The sequence below is a fragment of the Giraffa tippelskirchi genome, chromosome 7 (genome assembly GCF_054371585.1).
Source record: "Giraffa tippelskirchi isolate mGirTip1 chromosome 7, T2T-mGirTip1v1.2.pri, whole genome shotgun sequence".
Taxonomy (NCBI): Eukaryota; Metazoa; Chordata; class Mammalia; order Artiodactyla; family Giraffidae; genus Giraffa; species Giraffa tippelskirchi.
Window position 1 is genome coordinate 159743490 of NC_137281.1, and position 14307 is coordinate 159757796.

The 14307-nt window shown below is 52.4% G+C and overlaps 1 protein-coding gene across 23 annotated transcripts in view; it reads right to left on the reverse strand.

The window, feature by feature from the left end:
- FOXN3 (forkhead box N3) overlaps positions 1-14307 on the reverse strand; it is a 538038-nt gene that overhangs the window by 18619 nt on the left and 505112 nt on the right. For all 23 annotated transcript variants that reach the window (XM_081510806.1, XM_081510807.1, XM_081510823.1 and 20 more), the window contains one exon: positions 3795-3900. In XM_081510806.1, the coding sequence (XP_081366932.1) occupies positions 3795-3900 (106 nt within the window). The remainder of the gene's footprint in view (positions 1-3794; positions 3901-14307) is intronic.

The window sequence follows — 14307 nt, forward strand, 5'->3', positions numbered from 1 at the left end:
TTCCTCTCCCTGAAGTCTCTTAAAGCTGCGGCGCAAAGTGCAGAGCTGGTCTTGGGATAATGGCTAACACACCGTGGTTTTTTCTCTCTGTGCGAAAGCGAGCTCATCTCTACCAACTGCAGCTGTACCTTTTACTGAGAGGATTCTGCTCGGACCTCCGGTGACGCCTGGAGGACGGGCACTCAGAGCTACAGCCCCTCAGCCCCAGGCTGCCCGCAGTGCTCCGCGCCGGGCCACCTGTCCCAGCCCGCCTGGCTCTGCCCTCCCGAGTCTGGCATGGGGTGGGGGAAGGGCCGATGTCCCCTCCTGTGTGCCCCCCGTTTCTGCATCCCCCAGCCATGCCTCTCCCCCCTGAAGCAGCAGTCTGTCCTACAGTAGCTGCCGAATAGCCTGCGATCCCTCCAGCGCCTGCAGGCCCCACCTCTTCACGTGCCCTGAGAGGTGTGTGCACCAGCAGGAGCCTTCTCCTTACAGCCCCTCTGGTCCTCCCACGGGTCCCTCCTCTGAGCTCAGAGTACCCTCCTAAGAGGCCTGGGTCCCAGCCACGGCCGCTCCTGGGGGCTCTGAGACCCAGCCTCGAGGGGCAATCGTTCAAACCTCACCTGACGGGTGTGGCCGCTTCCTGCAGGTGTGCCCTCCTGACACCCCGAGTTCTCTTCCAGCCGCCTGGTTAACAACTTGCCACCTGGCTAACGGTTCTTCATTTTGAAGTCTCCCTGTTCGAGTCCCTAGCGTGACTGCAGTCTCTCCCAGCTGGACCTGATGGACACACACGTCTAGCCCCGGAACCTGCTTGTGGTCTTTTACTGTGGAAGGAGCCTAAGTGAGTTGTTGGCTGGAATGGATGAGTAGCAACTCTTTGAGCAGAAATAAGATATAATTGTCTTGCTGTAGTGCTATCGATAACATCACCAATTCAACAGGCATGAACCTGGGTGAATTCCGGGAGACGGTGACGGAAAGGGAGGCCTGGTGGCTGCAGTCCATGGGGTCACAAAGAGTTGGACACGACTTAGCGACTGAACAACAACAACAACCGTGCTATGTTACCTTCTAACCAAAATATAACCAGTTTAAAAAAATTAATATTTTAAATAACACCTCTGCTGCTGCTGCTAAGTCGCTTCAGTCGTGTCCAACTCTGTGCGACCCCACAGACGGCAGCCCACCAGGCTCCTTCGTCCCTGGGTTTCTCCAGGCAAGAACACTGGAGTGGGTTGCCATTTCCTTCTCCAGTGCATGAAAGGGAAAAGTGAAAGTGAAGCCGCTCAGTCGTGTCTGAATCTTCGCGACCCCATGGGCTGCAGCCTACCAGGCTCCTCCGTCCATGGGGTTTCCCAGGCAAGACCAAAAGTCAGCAATCATACATGCCGTGAGGGTAATAAAATTAGGAGGCAGCTCCCGCTGAAAGCCAGGTCAGTCTCAGGCCTCCTTTCCCTCTGCCTGGCTCTTCCCTTCTCCCAGGGAATGGCTGGAGTCACAGGAAGAACTCTGTTTGCTTAAAAAGGCACTGAAAAGATGCTGAGGACAATAAACTGAAGCCTGCACATGAAAGGCGATCTTTACTGCATGTGAGAAGAGGCTACAGTCTTCCTAACCAGAAAGGTAAATGAGGAGGTTAGGCAGAAGCGACCTTAAGAAAGAACAGGAGACAGAGTATGTCTCTCTCATAATGTGAGGCCAAGGCAGAGCTATTTTGGCTCGAAGGAAGAGGCTTACCATTCATGAACTGAAGGTCGTAAATTACCGATCTCAAGATATCTAAGAAAGATATGGGAGAAGCACAAGAAAAAGAACCTTTCCATACTTTTGCAAAGTATCACTCTGTCTGGTTAGCAGAAATGATAACTGGCTTTATCGTACAATTACTATTCTAATTCCTACCAACTTCCCTCCTTAGTAGGTTCCAAATACCAGCATCTGCCCTGAAGATAGGACTGCAAGGAAGTCCAACCAGTCCATCCTAAAGGAAATCAACCCTGACTGTTCATTGGAAGGACTGATGCTGAAGCTGAAGCTCCAATACTTTGGCCACCTGATGTGAAGAGCTGACTCACTGGAAAAGACCCTGATGCTGGGAAAGATTGGAGGCGGGAGGAGAAGGGGATGACAGAGGATGAGGTGGTTGGATGGCATCACTGACTTGATGGACATGAGTTTGACCAAGCTCTGGGGGTTGGTGATGGACAGGGAGGCCTGGCGTGCTGCAGTCCATGGGGTCGCAAAGAGTCGGACACGACTTAGCGTCTGAACAACTCCGGCAAAAGCAGCTGGTTTGCTGGGAGGGTTAAAATACACAAGTGAGGGATTTCCCTGGCGGTCCAGGGGTTAAGACCCTGCGCTTCCAACGCAGGGGAAGTGTGTTGCATCCCTGGTCAGAGAACTAAGATCCCGCACGGCCGAAAGATCAAATACAAACAAACAAGACCAGAGTGAGCGGAGCATCTCCACACGGCTGATTCGCATCACAGAGCCTGACCCTGCAGTTCCCTCAGGTCCCAGTTAACAGACTTCTGGGGATGGTTTCCTTTGGGACATGAAACGCTGTGAAAGCGAGATGGCCTTTAGGTGTGAACGTGATCCAGAAGTGCTGGAAAGAAGCTGGGATGCGGGCTAATGAAGGGACGCAGCTCAGCATGGCAGGTCTCTTCTGAACAATCAGGGCCCAACACTGACCGTGCGAGGCCTCAGCCAAGCGAGGGAGAGCCAGCCCTTGTCCTCAGCAAGCAAACCGCAGAGGAGAGGGGCACACACACAGCGCCACTGACCAAAGGGCCACACCCAAGGCAAGCGCTTATGGTAACAAGGAGAGAAACCAGTCTGATGCGGACTCAGAGGCCTGTTCAGAAAAGCTTGGCGAAGGGATCATTCTTGTGATGGGCCGAGAAGGACGTGCTCCTTTCTACGTGGAGGTGGAGGGAAGTCTACACAGAGGAAACTGTACGGATAAGATGGGCAAACACTGGATCATCTGGAGAACACATCTGGCTTGAGGAGACGGGAGGACTGGCAGGGTCTAAGGGTGAGACGGTGGGAGTCACGGGGATGCTTCTGCAAACAGCTGGAGAGGCACATTTTAGGAAACCAGCCTGGCGATGGCTGATGGGAGGGCGGGGGTGGGCAGAGAGGCAGCAAGGAAGACACTGGCGCCCGCGAGGCTCCCTCCTGGGTGAGCGATGGGCCTCCCTTGGGGCTGGCAGGGGAGCTGAGAAGGGTGGAGAAAAGAAACTTCCCAAGGAAGAGGCCATGAGGTTTGGCAGCTGAGCTGCTTCTCGGAAGGTGGGGGCTGATGCCACCTGGAATTTACAGACCACTTACCAAAGCACTTTTCACACCTGATTTTTTGCATGTTTCATTGCAAGCCTTCCCAGGAGGCAGAGGAGCTTCAGGAACGAGGGATCTAACCCTCAGAGGTCAGACATACACCCAAAGTGAAAGGACTGGGAAGTGACAGGGCTGGGTCTAGAGGTCGACCAGTTAGCCCAGAATCTAGTGACTAACTTACCCACCATTTCCTTCTGCTCACTTTACCCCACCTCCCCAGAATAAAGCAACTTAAGTGTCATTTTGCTTCATCTCACTTGCAAAGAGACGAGGGTACTCTGATGGCCCAAGGAGGAGAAGCTGGCACTTTGACTGGGGTCCTTGGGAGCTCCTCTAACTTTTGCAGACACCCAAGCTATTTCCGCCCTTACTACCCAGAGGCTGGTCTTCTCCAGCCCCCCGGTGGCCCCGTGGGACGCACAGCGGCCTTCCCGCTGCTCAGGGGGGCTTCGCCCAGCAGGGCCCCTTACCTCACAGCCGCTGTCATCCCAATGGGCGTGACTGGCAACGGCCGGACCCCGGGGAACAGGCCTCGGCTCAGAACCCGCGTTCCATTCTGTATCACTCCTGGAGGAACTGGAAAAGCAAAGAGACACCACACGTGAATCCAGCTGTGAAGATTTCTGTTCCGAGTCAAGAAATTTTGGATACACCAGAGAAAGAGACAGAGAGGAGACAGGGAGAGAGAGACGAGAGAAAGAAGAGAGACTCACAGGTACAGAGAGCAAGCAGACAGACAGACAGACACACACACACGCGCGCGTGCGCGGGGGTGACAGATACGGGAAGACCACCAAGCGAGAGAGACACCGCACCTCAAGAGAGAGAGTCAGTCAGTCAAACCAGTAGCTTATTATTGATGCCTTGGTTAAAAAAAAAGAGATGAGTTTTAAAAAGTGGGCTTCAAATATTATTTTCCTGCATTTATTACATATAAGCTTTTATCTCTAGGCAGACCCTTTGATCTCAAGAACCTGACACCATCTTGAGCAAACAAAAGCATTTTCCTCATGCTTCTGTGGCCATGGTCAGAACTGGGAATATCTTTCTAAGAGTCCTTAATCCAGGAAGGGAAAAAAAAAAACCAGCCAAAAGGATAGCAGAGCCGATTTGACAAGCTCCTCAGCACCTCAGCGCTCAGGACATCATCTTGTGAGCATCCTCACACCCGTCTCTGCGGGGAGTGCAGGGCTGTCAAAGGCGGGCTCCGTCTCAGAAGCACATGGCCTGCTCCGACGGCCCACCGCCGTCCTGCCCTGGAGCTCCCTCTAAGCAGACGTCCCGAGAGCACTCTCGTCAGCCGTGGTCTCCTAGACACACTCAGCCCCAGATTACTCCTGAGCCAACGTTTTCATTAGGGACCATCAGACACTGCCTGTGCTGTGTGTAACTCACAGCGGATCCGAGTATTTACAGAACAGGGGGACCGAAAGCAACCCCTGAGAGTCGATCTTTTTTGACCTCCCAACAGCAGTTTCTTCTGGTTCACGCTAATATTCTTCCAGCACCATCAGCACTCCTGCACGTGTCTGTCTATGGGGCCAGGCACGCGTCCCGTGTGAACGCTCTGACAGAGGCCTTGTACACCTGGGCTTTAATCTGTTCTTCCGGTAGGACTGTGTGCAAGCTCACGGAATCTCCTGTTCCTTCTCTGACTGGCGTTCTCGAAGCCCCTTTCCATCTCTAGCATCCTGGAGTCCCCAGCCCCTGGCCCAGACTCATCCAAGGGCAGGGTGGACAGACTGTGCTTTCTCAAACACAGAGCTAACCAAAAAGAGTCTGCGAGAGCATACCTTCAAAAACGAAAACCACTCTGAATATTAAGCTTTTTTTTAAAAGTCAATAAATTTTTTATAGATTTTTTTTTTTTGATGTGGACTGTTTTAAAAGTTTTTGGCTGTTTTGGCTGCCAGACATGAGGGATCCTAGCTCCCAAATAGGGGTCAAACCTGTACCCACTGTGCTGGAAGGCAAAGTCTTAAGCACTGGACCACCAAGGGAGCCCCTGGATATTAAAATTTTAAAGCTGGTATTATTTGTGTGGAACAACTACGCTTCCCAAAACACACAGTACATACTTTTTACTCCCATAATTTCAGGTCTCTAAGAGCAGATTTATGTAAATATTCTAAACCTTAAGTCAGGTCTTTCACGTCGGGTGAATGTCGGCTCTGGAACATGGGGTGAAGTTGTAGACTGATTCCCTGGGCAGCTCCTGCTAGTATTTTCTGCCACGTCTCACCCAGGTCTGTGTAAGGACCCCGTTATCAGGTTGCACAAAAGGTGGGATAGGAGAGAAAAGTGAAGCTAGTGCCTGACGTCACTCCTACCAGCACAGTCGGGGCTGGAGAATCCCGTCTGTTCCCATATTTAATTATGAAGGTAGGCTGAACTAGGTTAGGAATTTCTACCTGTCACTTAACAATCAGCCTGATCTCAGATATTAGGTCATCTGAGGTAGCGGACTCACCAGGTACCTTAAAAACATGAAACCTGTTATGATGTGATATTGAAACTAATTACCATAGTGTGCTTAGTTGATGCATTCTTTGGAACTCTAGAAGAGTCCAGAATTTAAATCTACCCCAATTATCGAACAACTTTGTATAAAAACCACAGGACAGAGTGGTGTAAATGTAAGTGCAGACCTATAGATCAATGGAACAAAAGAGAATCCAAGAAATAAGACTCGCGTGTATGTGGTCAACTGATTTTTGACAAAAATGCAGACAACACAATGGGGGAAAGAAGAGAGAACAATCCGAGATCCACTGGGAAAAAATGAACCTTGGTCCTAACCTCATACCAAGGAGGAAAACTAATTAGGAATGCATCATAGATCTAAATGTAAGACCTAAAGTTACAAAATTGCTGCAAGAAAATACAGGAGGGAAAACACCAGTAATTCCAGAGGACAGACAAACGGATAAACCAGTAGGACTCTGGTGTTCACAGACAGATGCTTCCGGTGGAGGTTATTTTTTGGTTTGTCTCTGTTTGGGGGATTGTGGGAAAGGGTTTTTCAATTATTTTGCTGTGTGGTATCTCCTGAAAATGCTCAGTATTTAATGTATCAGTCACTAGGGATCTCATCTAGAACATCAAGCAAATCTGATAGAATGGTACCCTCCAAAAGTAACTTAAATATTTAAACTCTATACCACAGTTATAATTCTTATAAGTAAAAATTATTATGGTCTCATATACAGGTTGTCTCAATTAATGGGTTAAATTACCAAGTGCCTGTCTATACACTGGATGAAGAGGACATAACGTCCCCCCAGTGGGTGGGACAGACAGAGAACTGAAGAAACAATGAAAACTTACTACAGCAACTGCCGGGGCAGGGGCCTACAGGCATGAAGGATGGAGACACCTAACCCAAAACAAAGGCTATCTGGGAAGCCTTCCTGTAGGAAGTGCCGTTGAAGTTAGTATTCAAAGGCACATACCAGGCCTGGAAGTGATAAAAATCATAATGTGTGTAAGAACTAAAAACTAATTTTGACAAATAATATAATCCTAGCAGGAATGAGATGCATCTGTCTACAGTTCTTTACTGTCTGTGGCTCAGACAGTAAAGAATTTGCCTGCAATGCAGAAGACCCGGGTTCGATCCCTGGGTCGGGAAGATCCCCTGGAGAAGGGAATGGCAACCCAGTTCAGTCTTCTTGCCTGGAGAATCCCATGGACAGAGGAGCCTGGTGGGCTACAGTCCATGGGGTCACAAAGAGTTGGAGATGACTGAGCGACTGAGACTTTCACTTTCCCTGTGTTTACTGGGAAAACCACTGAAGGGTTTTGAGCAGGGAGGCGGTCGCTAGCCTGGCGGCTGAGAGCCAGACTCTGGTGTTAGATGACCCGCCTCTGGGTCCCGACGGCGTCCTTCACTGTCGGTGTCCCCTGACAAGCTCCTTAAGTAAGAAGGGGACACACAGTATCGACCCGTCTGGCTGTTCTGAAAACAGACGCCAGTCTTCAATCTCAGCATCCCGAGGAGCCCTGGAGTGGCCCGCAAGAACAGGATGAGACGAAAGTGGGCGACACACTCGGCCGGAAGAGCAGCCGCCGCGCTCACGGCACTTCCGGTCCCCGTGTGCAAATCACGTCAGAGTCACTCCTGTGGCGAAAACACCCAAAGTACCTACAGTCCTGAGACAAAGACCAGGGAGCCCCGGAGATGAAGCGGGAGGATCGAGTCCCGGGCGCACGTCCCCCGGCCTGGCACAGCCCTGCAGTCATCCGGACGTCAGAGGAGAGACGCAGCCCCACCTCCACCCAGAGCCCTCTGCCCGCGCGGCCGGAGCCTCCGATCAGCAGGGGCTCACCCGGGGTGAAGCGGACAGAGAGAGGAGGTCAGCCCTCACCAAGCAGCCACTGGACCCTGGGCTCGCTTGACTCCCTGTCTCACTAAGCTTCAGGGAAGAAGCCTCGTGCGTGGTCACCAGTACGCACTTGGGGCCACACGGCCTCCGTCCACAGTCTCGCCCCACCACACGCCCTGTGGCTCTGGGCAAGCGCCTTACCCTTTCTGTGCCTCTGTTTTCTCACCTATAAAGGAGGCATAAGAGTGCCTCAGAGCATCATTTTGAAGAAATAAGACAGCACACAAGCTGCCAGCTCAGCGGCTGGCGCGTTCTGTAAGCTCACTGTCACCAAGATCACCGTGTTCATCCTTCCGCCGTCCCACCTCACCTCACCAGCGCCCTCTCACTAATCATCTCTAAGGCACAGAACTTAATGGGGTCAGGACAGGCGAAGTTCTTTCAGTCTATTATGCTTTTTGCAGCGCTCCCTAACTCTGCTTCCCTGGTGGCTCAGCTGGTAAAGAATCTGCCCACAATGCAGGAGACCCTGGTTTGATCCCTGGGTTGGGAAGATCCCCTGGAGAAGGGAAAGGCTGCCCACTCCAGGATTCTGGCCTGGAGAATCCCATGGACTGTAGAGTCCGTGGGGTCACCAAGAGTTGGATACAACAGACACTTTTACTTCATGAACTCTGCACTCACCCACGAAGACATCCTCCTGGTTAATGAACCGTATTCACTTCACAGAGACTCTCACCGACGGTTTCCCTGCAGCATGAAAAGGCCTTCCCTGAGCTGTTTTCGGAACCTCCGAGCCCGCTGGCGTGCACACGAGGCTCTCCTGGCCCCCGCCAAGCCCGGCGCTCCCCAGCGCTCGCCGCAGCTCCTCACGGGGGCGGATGTGCCCTCTGCCCACGGCAGCGACTCCTAACTGCTCCCGCCCTTTCTCCCTCTGTCTCCATCCCCACGTGTCTAGAATGTGGCTTCTGACAGAGGAGTCCGGTCTAACACGGCTGAGAAAGGCGTTCCCAAGTCCCCGCGGCATGACTTCTTGAGTCCGGATCGGAGACGGGGCCAGTGCCCCTGGCCCTCCGCTTCTCAGCACATCCCCTTCCCTTCCATTTCCTCTGTGTTTCCCCCAACCCGTATCAACGCACGTAAACCCAGAGTGCCTACCCAACCTGCTGAAATTAAACCTGCGCTCCAGCTAGAGAAGAGATATCATAAGAAACTGGATATTTATGATCAACCTCAAACTCAGATTTGTGGCTTCTCACTAAATCAACTAAAAAGAAAAAAAGGAAAAAGCACACGCCCCCAGCATCATCCTTTTCTGCTACATCATTTAAATATTTAGCTCTTCACATGGAAGTCTGCTCAATACTCTAATAACCTACATGGGAAAAGAATTTGAAAAAGAATAGATACATTTGCATGTACAACTGAACCACTTTGCCTTACACAGGAAACTAACACTGTTGATCAACTCTACTCCAATATAAAAATTTTTTTAATTGGCTCTTTTAGGAAAGAAGACGTATGTCTGAGACTCTCAAATCCTGGGACAAGCTGCCAAGGACATCAGCGCTTTGTCTTAAATTATACAATGACCCTCAACTTTTACTTTTATCCATCAAGAAAGCAACCCTCACACACACATAGTCAAATTTAGCAGCACCATTCACGGTGATCCAAATGTGATCACTTCCAGAACCCTAAATAAAAAAAGGTGGAAGGCACAAGAGGAGCTTTCCTAAGCACGCCCCCCACCCCCCCGGCCCGTTTCCCCAGCTCCCCTGCCGACACATTCCCTTTCCTTGATTTTTGCAGCTTCTAAAATTAACCTCTGAGCTCCGACTGCTGCGTTGGAGAGCAGCCCTGGCTAAGCTACCAGAGGCCATAAGCTGAGCAGCAGGTGATTCGATAATCCTTCCCTTTCCTAGAACTGGCCCTTCCACTGGCTTCCTTGCAAGGACTTGGGGAGGGGCTAAGAGAAGGGAGCCCGCTTCCTGGTGCCTCTGTGCGCGTCCTGGTGCCTCTATGCGCATTCCAGCTCTTGGAGGGTTGCTGTGGACCGCCGCCTCCCCCCAAATACTCCCCCCCATTCAGTTTTGTTTATTATCTACAGTTTCTCTCTGGGAACATTCCAACCAGGGATGATGTCAGCCTTTGAAGATGAGTGGGCTTCCCTCGTAGCTCAGCTGGTAAAGAATCCGCCTGCAATGCAGGAGACCTGGGTTTGATCCGTGGGTTGGGAAGATCCCCTGGAGAAGGGAAAGGCTACCCACTCCAGTATTCTGCCCTGGAGAATTCCATAGACTGTATAGTCTGTGGGGTCACAAAGAGCAGGACATGACTGAGTTTTACTTCGCTTGAAGATGAGTAATGGTGATCAGACTTCTCCTGACTTAATAACAATTCCTCCACTGGGGTCAGAGGTGACCCACAGGGCTTGTCAAAGAACTGCAGAGCAGGTACTTAAGTAGGTGTGTGTGTGTGTGTGTGTGTGTGTGTGTGTGTGTGTGTGTGTGTGTGTGTGTGTGTGTGTGTGTGTGTGTGTGTGTGTGTGTGTGTGTGTGTGTGTGTGTGTGTGTGTGTGTGTGTGTGTGTGTGTGTGTGTGTGTGTGTGTGTGTGTGTGTGTGTGTGTGTGTGTGTGTGTGTGTGTGTGTGTGTGTGTATTCGCAGTGCGCGGGCTCAGTCATAGCTGACTCTTCGCGACCCCACGGACTGTGTAGCCCACCAGGCTCCTCTGTCAGTGGAATTTCCCAGGCAAGTTGCTGGGAAAGGAGTGGGTTGCTATTTCCTATTCCAGGGGATCTTCCCGACCCAGGGATCAAGGCCATGTCTCCTGTGTCTCCTGCATTGGCAGGCGGGTTCTCTACCCCTACACCACCTGACAAAACAAATGTGGCCATCTAGAGCAGGTGAGACGTGGGGTCCACACTGAGCCATGCTCTAAATACACCGGATTTCAAAGACTCAACATGAAAAAGAGGATGTAAAATATTTCATTAATACCACATATAATATTGATTACATTTTGTAGGCGGATTCTTTATCACTGGAGCCACCTAGGAAGCCTTAATTAGAGTTGAGAAGCTAGAATTAATCTACAGAGCCACCTTTTTTTTGGCGGGGGAGGGGGATGCAGATGGATTTGACCAGAAGCATAATCCAAAAGCTCAGGAGACAATGAGGCGGCAGTGTCCTGCCTGGATTTTTCTGGAAGCCGTGCCCCGCAGAGCCGCTGAGACGTAATGGCACGGCTCGCGGAAAGCTCCCAATGCTGCCAACGGGCCGGGCAGAACCAGAGAGAGCGTTTCCGCTGGTGCTGCGGGGGCGGACAACGCTCCAGGCTGAGGTTCTGACGAGCTTGAGCTCCGAGCACAGCGAAGCGTCAGCGTGCAGGGAGGAAGCTCAAGGGACACAGTGTGTGGTGAGCACCTCCGGGGCAGGAGGGGGTCCTCCTGAGATACGGGGCTGTGCTGACGGGGTTCTGTCACCTTCTGGAGACGGCTCCTTGCTAGGACCTAATCGACCCCCAGCCTGCAGCCGGGCTGCCCGCAGGAAAGATGAGAGTGCAAGATCTCAGCGGCTGCCATCTGGGGCCCGGGGTGGCTCCGGAAGTGCGAGGACAAAGGGGAGACCTTAAACCGCCCAGGCCGTCCTCTGCCTGCAGGGCAGTGCCAGCAGCAGACGGACGGGGCGGGGGCCCGGCTCACACAGGGGGCGTCGCTCAGCCCGGCCGGTGAACACAGGAGGCTATCGACAGCAGCCTGCGAGGACGAGGCTCTGGTAACAGGGCCCCGCCACGGGCCAGCGTGGGGAGCACATGGGCAGGACCCCAAACCCGGGGGACACACACACCCCGAGGCAGGCTGCCCATTCCCCACCAGCGCCCTGGTGCCTGCTGCCTTTGAGTCTTCCGGCCAAGGGATCAGTTCAGTTCAGTTCAGTCGTTCAGTGTGTCTGACTTCCCAAGACCCCGTGGACAGCAGCATGGAGGCCTCCCTGTCCATCCCCAACTCCCTGAGCTTACTCAAACTCATGTCCATCCCGTCGGTGATGCCATCCAACCATCTCATCCTCTGTCATCCCCTTCTCCTCCTGCCTTCAGTCTTTCCTAGCATCAGGGTCTTTTCCAATGAGTTGGTTCTTCGCATTAGGTGTCCAAAGTGACTAAGGGGTTGCCTCCCACTGTTTCCAGGCTTTGGGCAAAGCTGGCAGGGTGGGGAGTGGTGGCTCCCTCACTCTATGCCCAGGATGCGTCTCCCTTCAGGAGGTGAGGTCCTGCCTCACATCCCAGGCAAGAAATGTCAGGCTGGGAGGGAAAGGGAGAGCGAAGCACAGAAGAGCTAAGTGCGAAGAGAGACCTGGTGTCAGGGACACACACCTCTGACTGCGCTTCTTGGGAGGCTGAGGGGGGCCCCTGGGGCCCCCAAGTGCAGGAACGGGTCCTCAACATATGCTCACCTCCTTCCGACGGCCCTGCTCCAATCTTGGGGGCGTCTCACCCACTGGCTATGCCCTAGCTGGATCTCCAGGGGATCTGATGCGGTCAGACAGGAAGGTGAATATAAAGCTGGTGCACTACCCTCTGCCCAGTCATTAAACTGACTTCTCTGCTGTCTCCTTCCACGACTTCGTGGGCTTCCCGGTCCCTTCCTACCAGGACGCTAGAGCCTGCTCTTGGTGGGCTCACCAGGGCTGTGGCTGGGCATCTCACAGTAGTCACAGCAAGGCGGGAACGCCCTAGGTGACTCCACAGCTTCATAACGTGAACATGGAGCTCTGAAAACTCAAATTCAGCATTTCAACATACATAAGACCACGGACACCCTGAAAAAAAACTGTCACAATATGTGTGACAGTAAGGGAGAGGGGAGCAGAGCCACGAGGACACTAGAAACAGTTCACTTCTTAACTCATCGGGATCAACCCTTTTCCCTTTCTATCTGTGATCAAGAATCTAGCGATAATGGATTTTTATAAAACTGCCAAGGATCTGTTAATGACCAATCCCCTTGCCTTTCCTTGCTTAGCTCCTTTATTCCCATTCAACAAAAGTAATTTCTTTAAAGCAACGATCACTGTGGGCAGTGGCTGGTACGAAGGAAGGTCCCCGAATCTTACGCAGCTCTGATCACGTCAGCACGCTTGCCCCGTGAGGAATTATCCAACTTGATTTCAGAAACTGTTTCAAACCATAACCAGATTACAGTCTGGTCTACTCTCTTCCTGCAAGAGTCATCTGAGAATCGAGTTCTTATTTTTTCACTTCCGTGTAACTTCAGACATCCTTTAAAACCCACACTACAGGTTAACTGCTAGTTACAGGACTGCACTGGTCACGCATCTGCTTAGCAGTGGTGTTTCCTTCTCGGAGGTGTGGGCAGTCTTTATTTCCACGGCCAGCAAGCTGAGTTTAGCAAAGAGAGAATGAGGATTCTGTGCCTTCAGGACCAGGTAACTGCAGCCTTCAGCAGAGAGACGAGTCTGTCCTGAGAACGCCTGGCTGCATCTCTTGGGTTTTTTAAACAAAGGAACAGGTGAGGAAGGATGGCGCCATTTCCTAAAGCTGCAGGAAGGCTAGGAGGGACGGCCTAGAACTCTACATCAGACAGCTGGGGAGGGTCTGGGAACAGATATTCTCCTGTGGGAGATGCCACAAGCTCCTGAAGTGGGAATCCCCTTTGCTCAGGATGCCGGGCAGCACTCAGAACGAGGCAGGTGGGCATCGGAGCGGGGCTGGCTGTGGCACGCCACCACCTCCACGCCATGAGGGTCACGCGCAGCAAGGCGGCGATGCCATTATCCTGCTAAGGCGTCAAACGGACCGCGGGGGCCGAGCTGGCTGTCTGAGCAACAGTCTTCCGCTGGGAGAGGGACATGTCTGCTGGGAGGACGGGGGACAGACGTCTGCGTTTGGGTCATCGGTCATCACTGGGGGAGGAGACCGTTCTAAAGACACACTAGCTCCAGAGGTGGGGAAGAGACATCGGATGGTGCCTAGAAGAGCAGTTCAAGGGAGGAAGCAAAGAGATGTCCTGGGCTTGGCCTTGCTCCAGGGCCGACAGGAGGTGAAGACAGGAGCCCTGCTTCGCTAAACCAGCCCTGCCCTTCTGTCTGTGTGACCTGGTGCACAGGGTGACCCGGGACGGGTACCACCGTGTTGCCCTTTTGAGGCTGTTCCAAGCTCCTGCACACCCACCTCGCTAGGTTTTCCTCTCCTCATCCTAAGACGGGAGCCTGTTATTCATGAGGTCCTCAAGGGGAGAGGAATGTCTAAAAATGGGTCCCACGGAGCCCCACGACTGTGAAGGTGGCCCCCGCAGCCTCTTCTAGCAGAAATGCCAAACTCCCAGGAACAGTTCCTGAAGGAGCAAGGGTCTGTTCTCTGGGACTCATTCCAGGTCCACGTACCTGCCCTCAAGTCTCCAGCCCTGAGTTATCTTAGCGCTCTGTCATCTTGGAAACATACCTGTGCATTCATTCATACACATGTGTAGCCATGTCTCTCTAAGCACAGGTATGGAATCACGCACTGAGGTAATTCAAAGTGATTCTATCGGGGCGGGGGGTGGGGGGGGATCTGCTTGGGCATTAGTTCTTCCTACGGCCTGGTATATAGAGGAGAAGGTTAAGTTCACAAACTGCGGTGCTGTAGGCTATAGA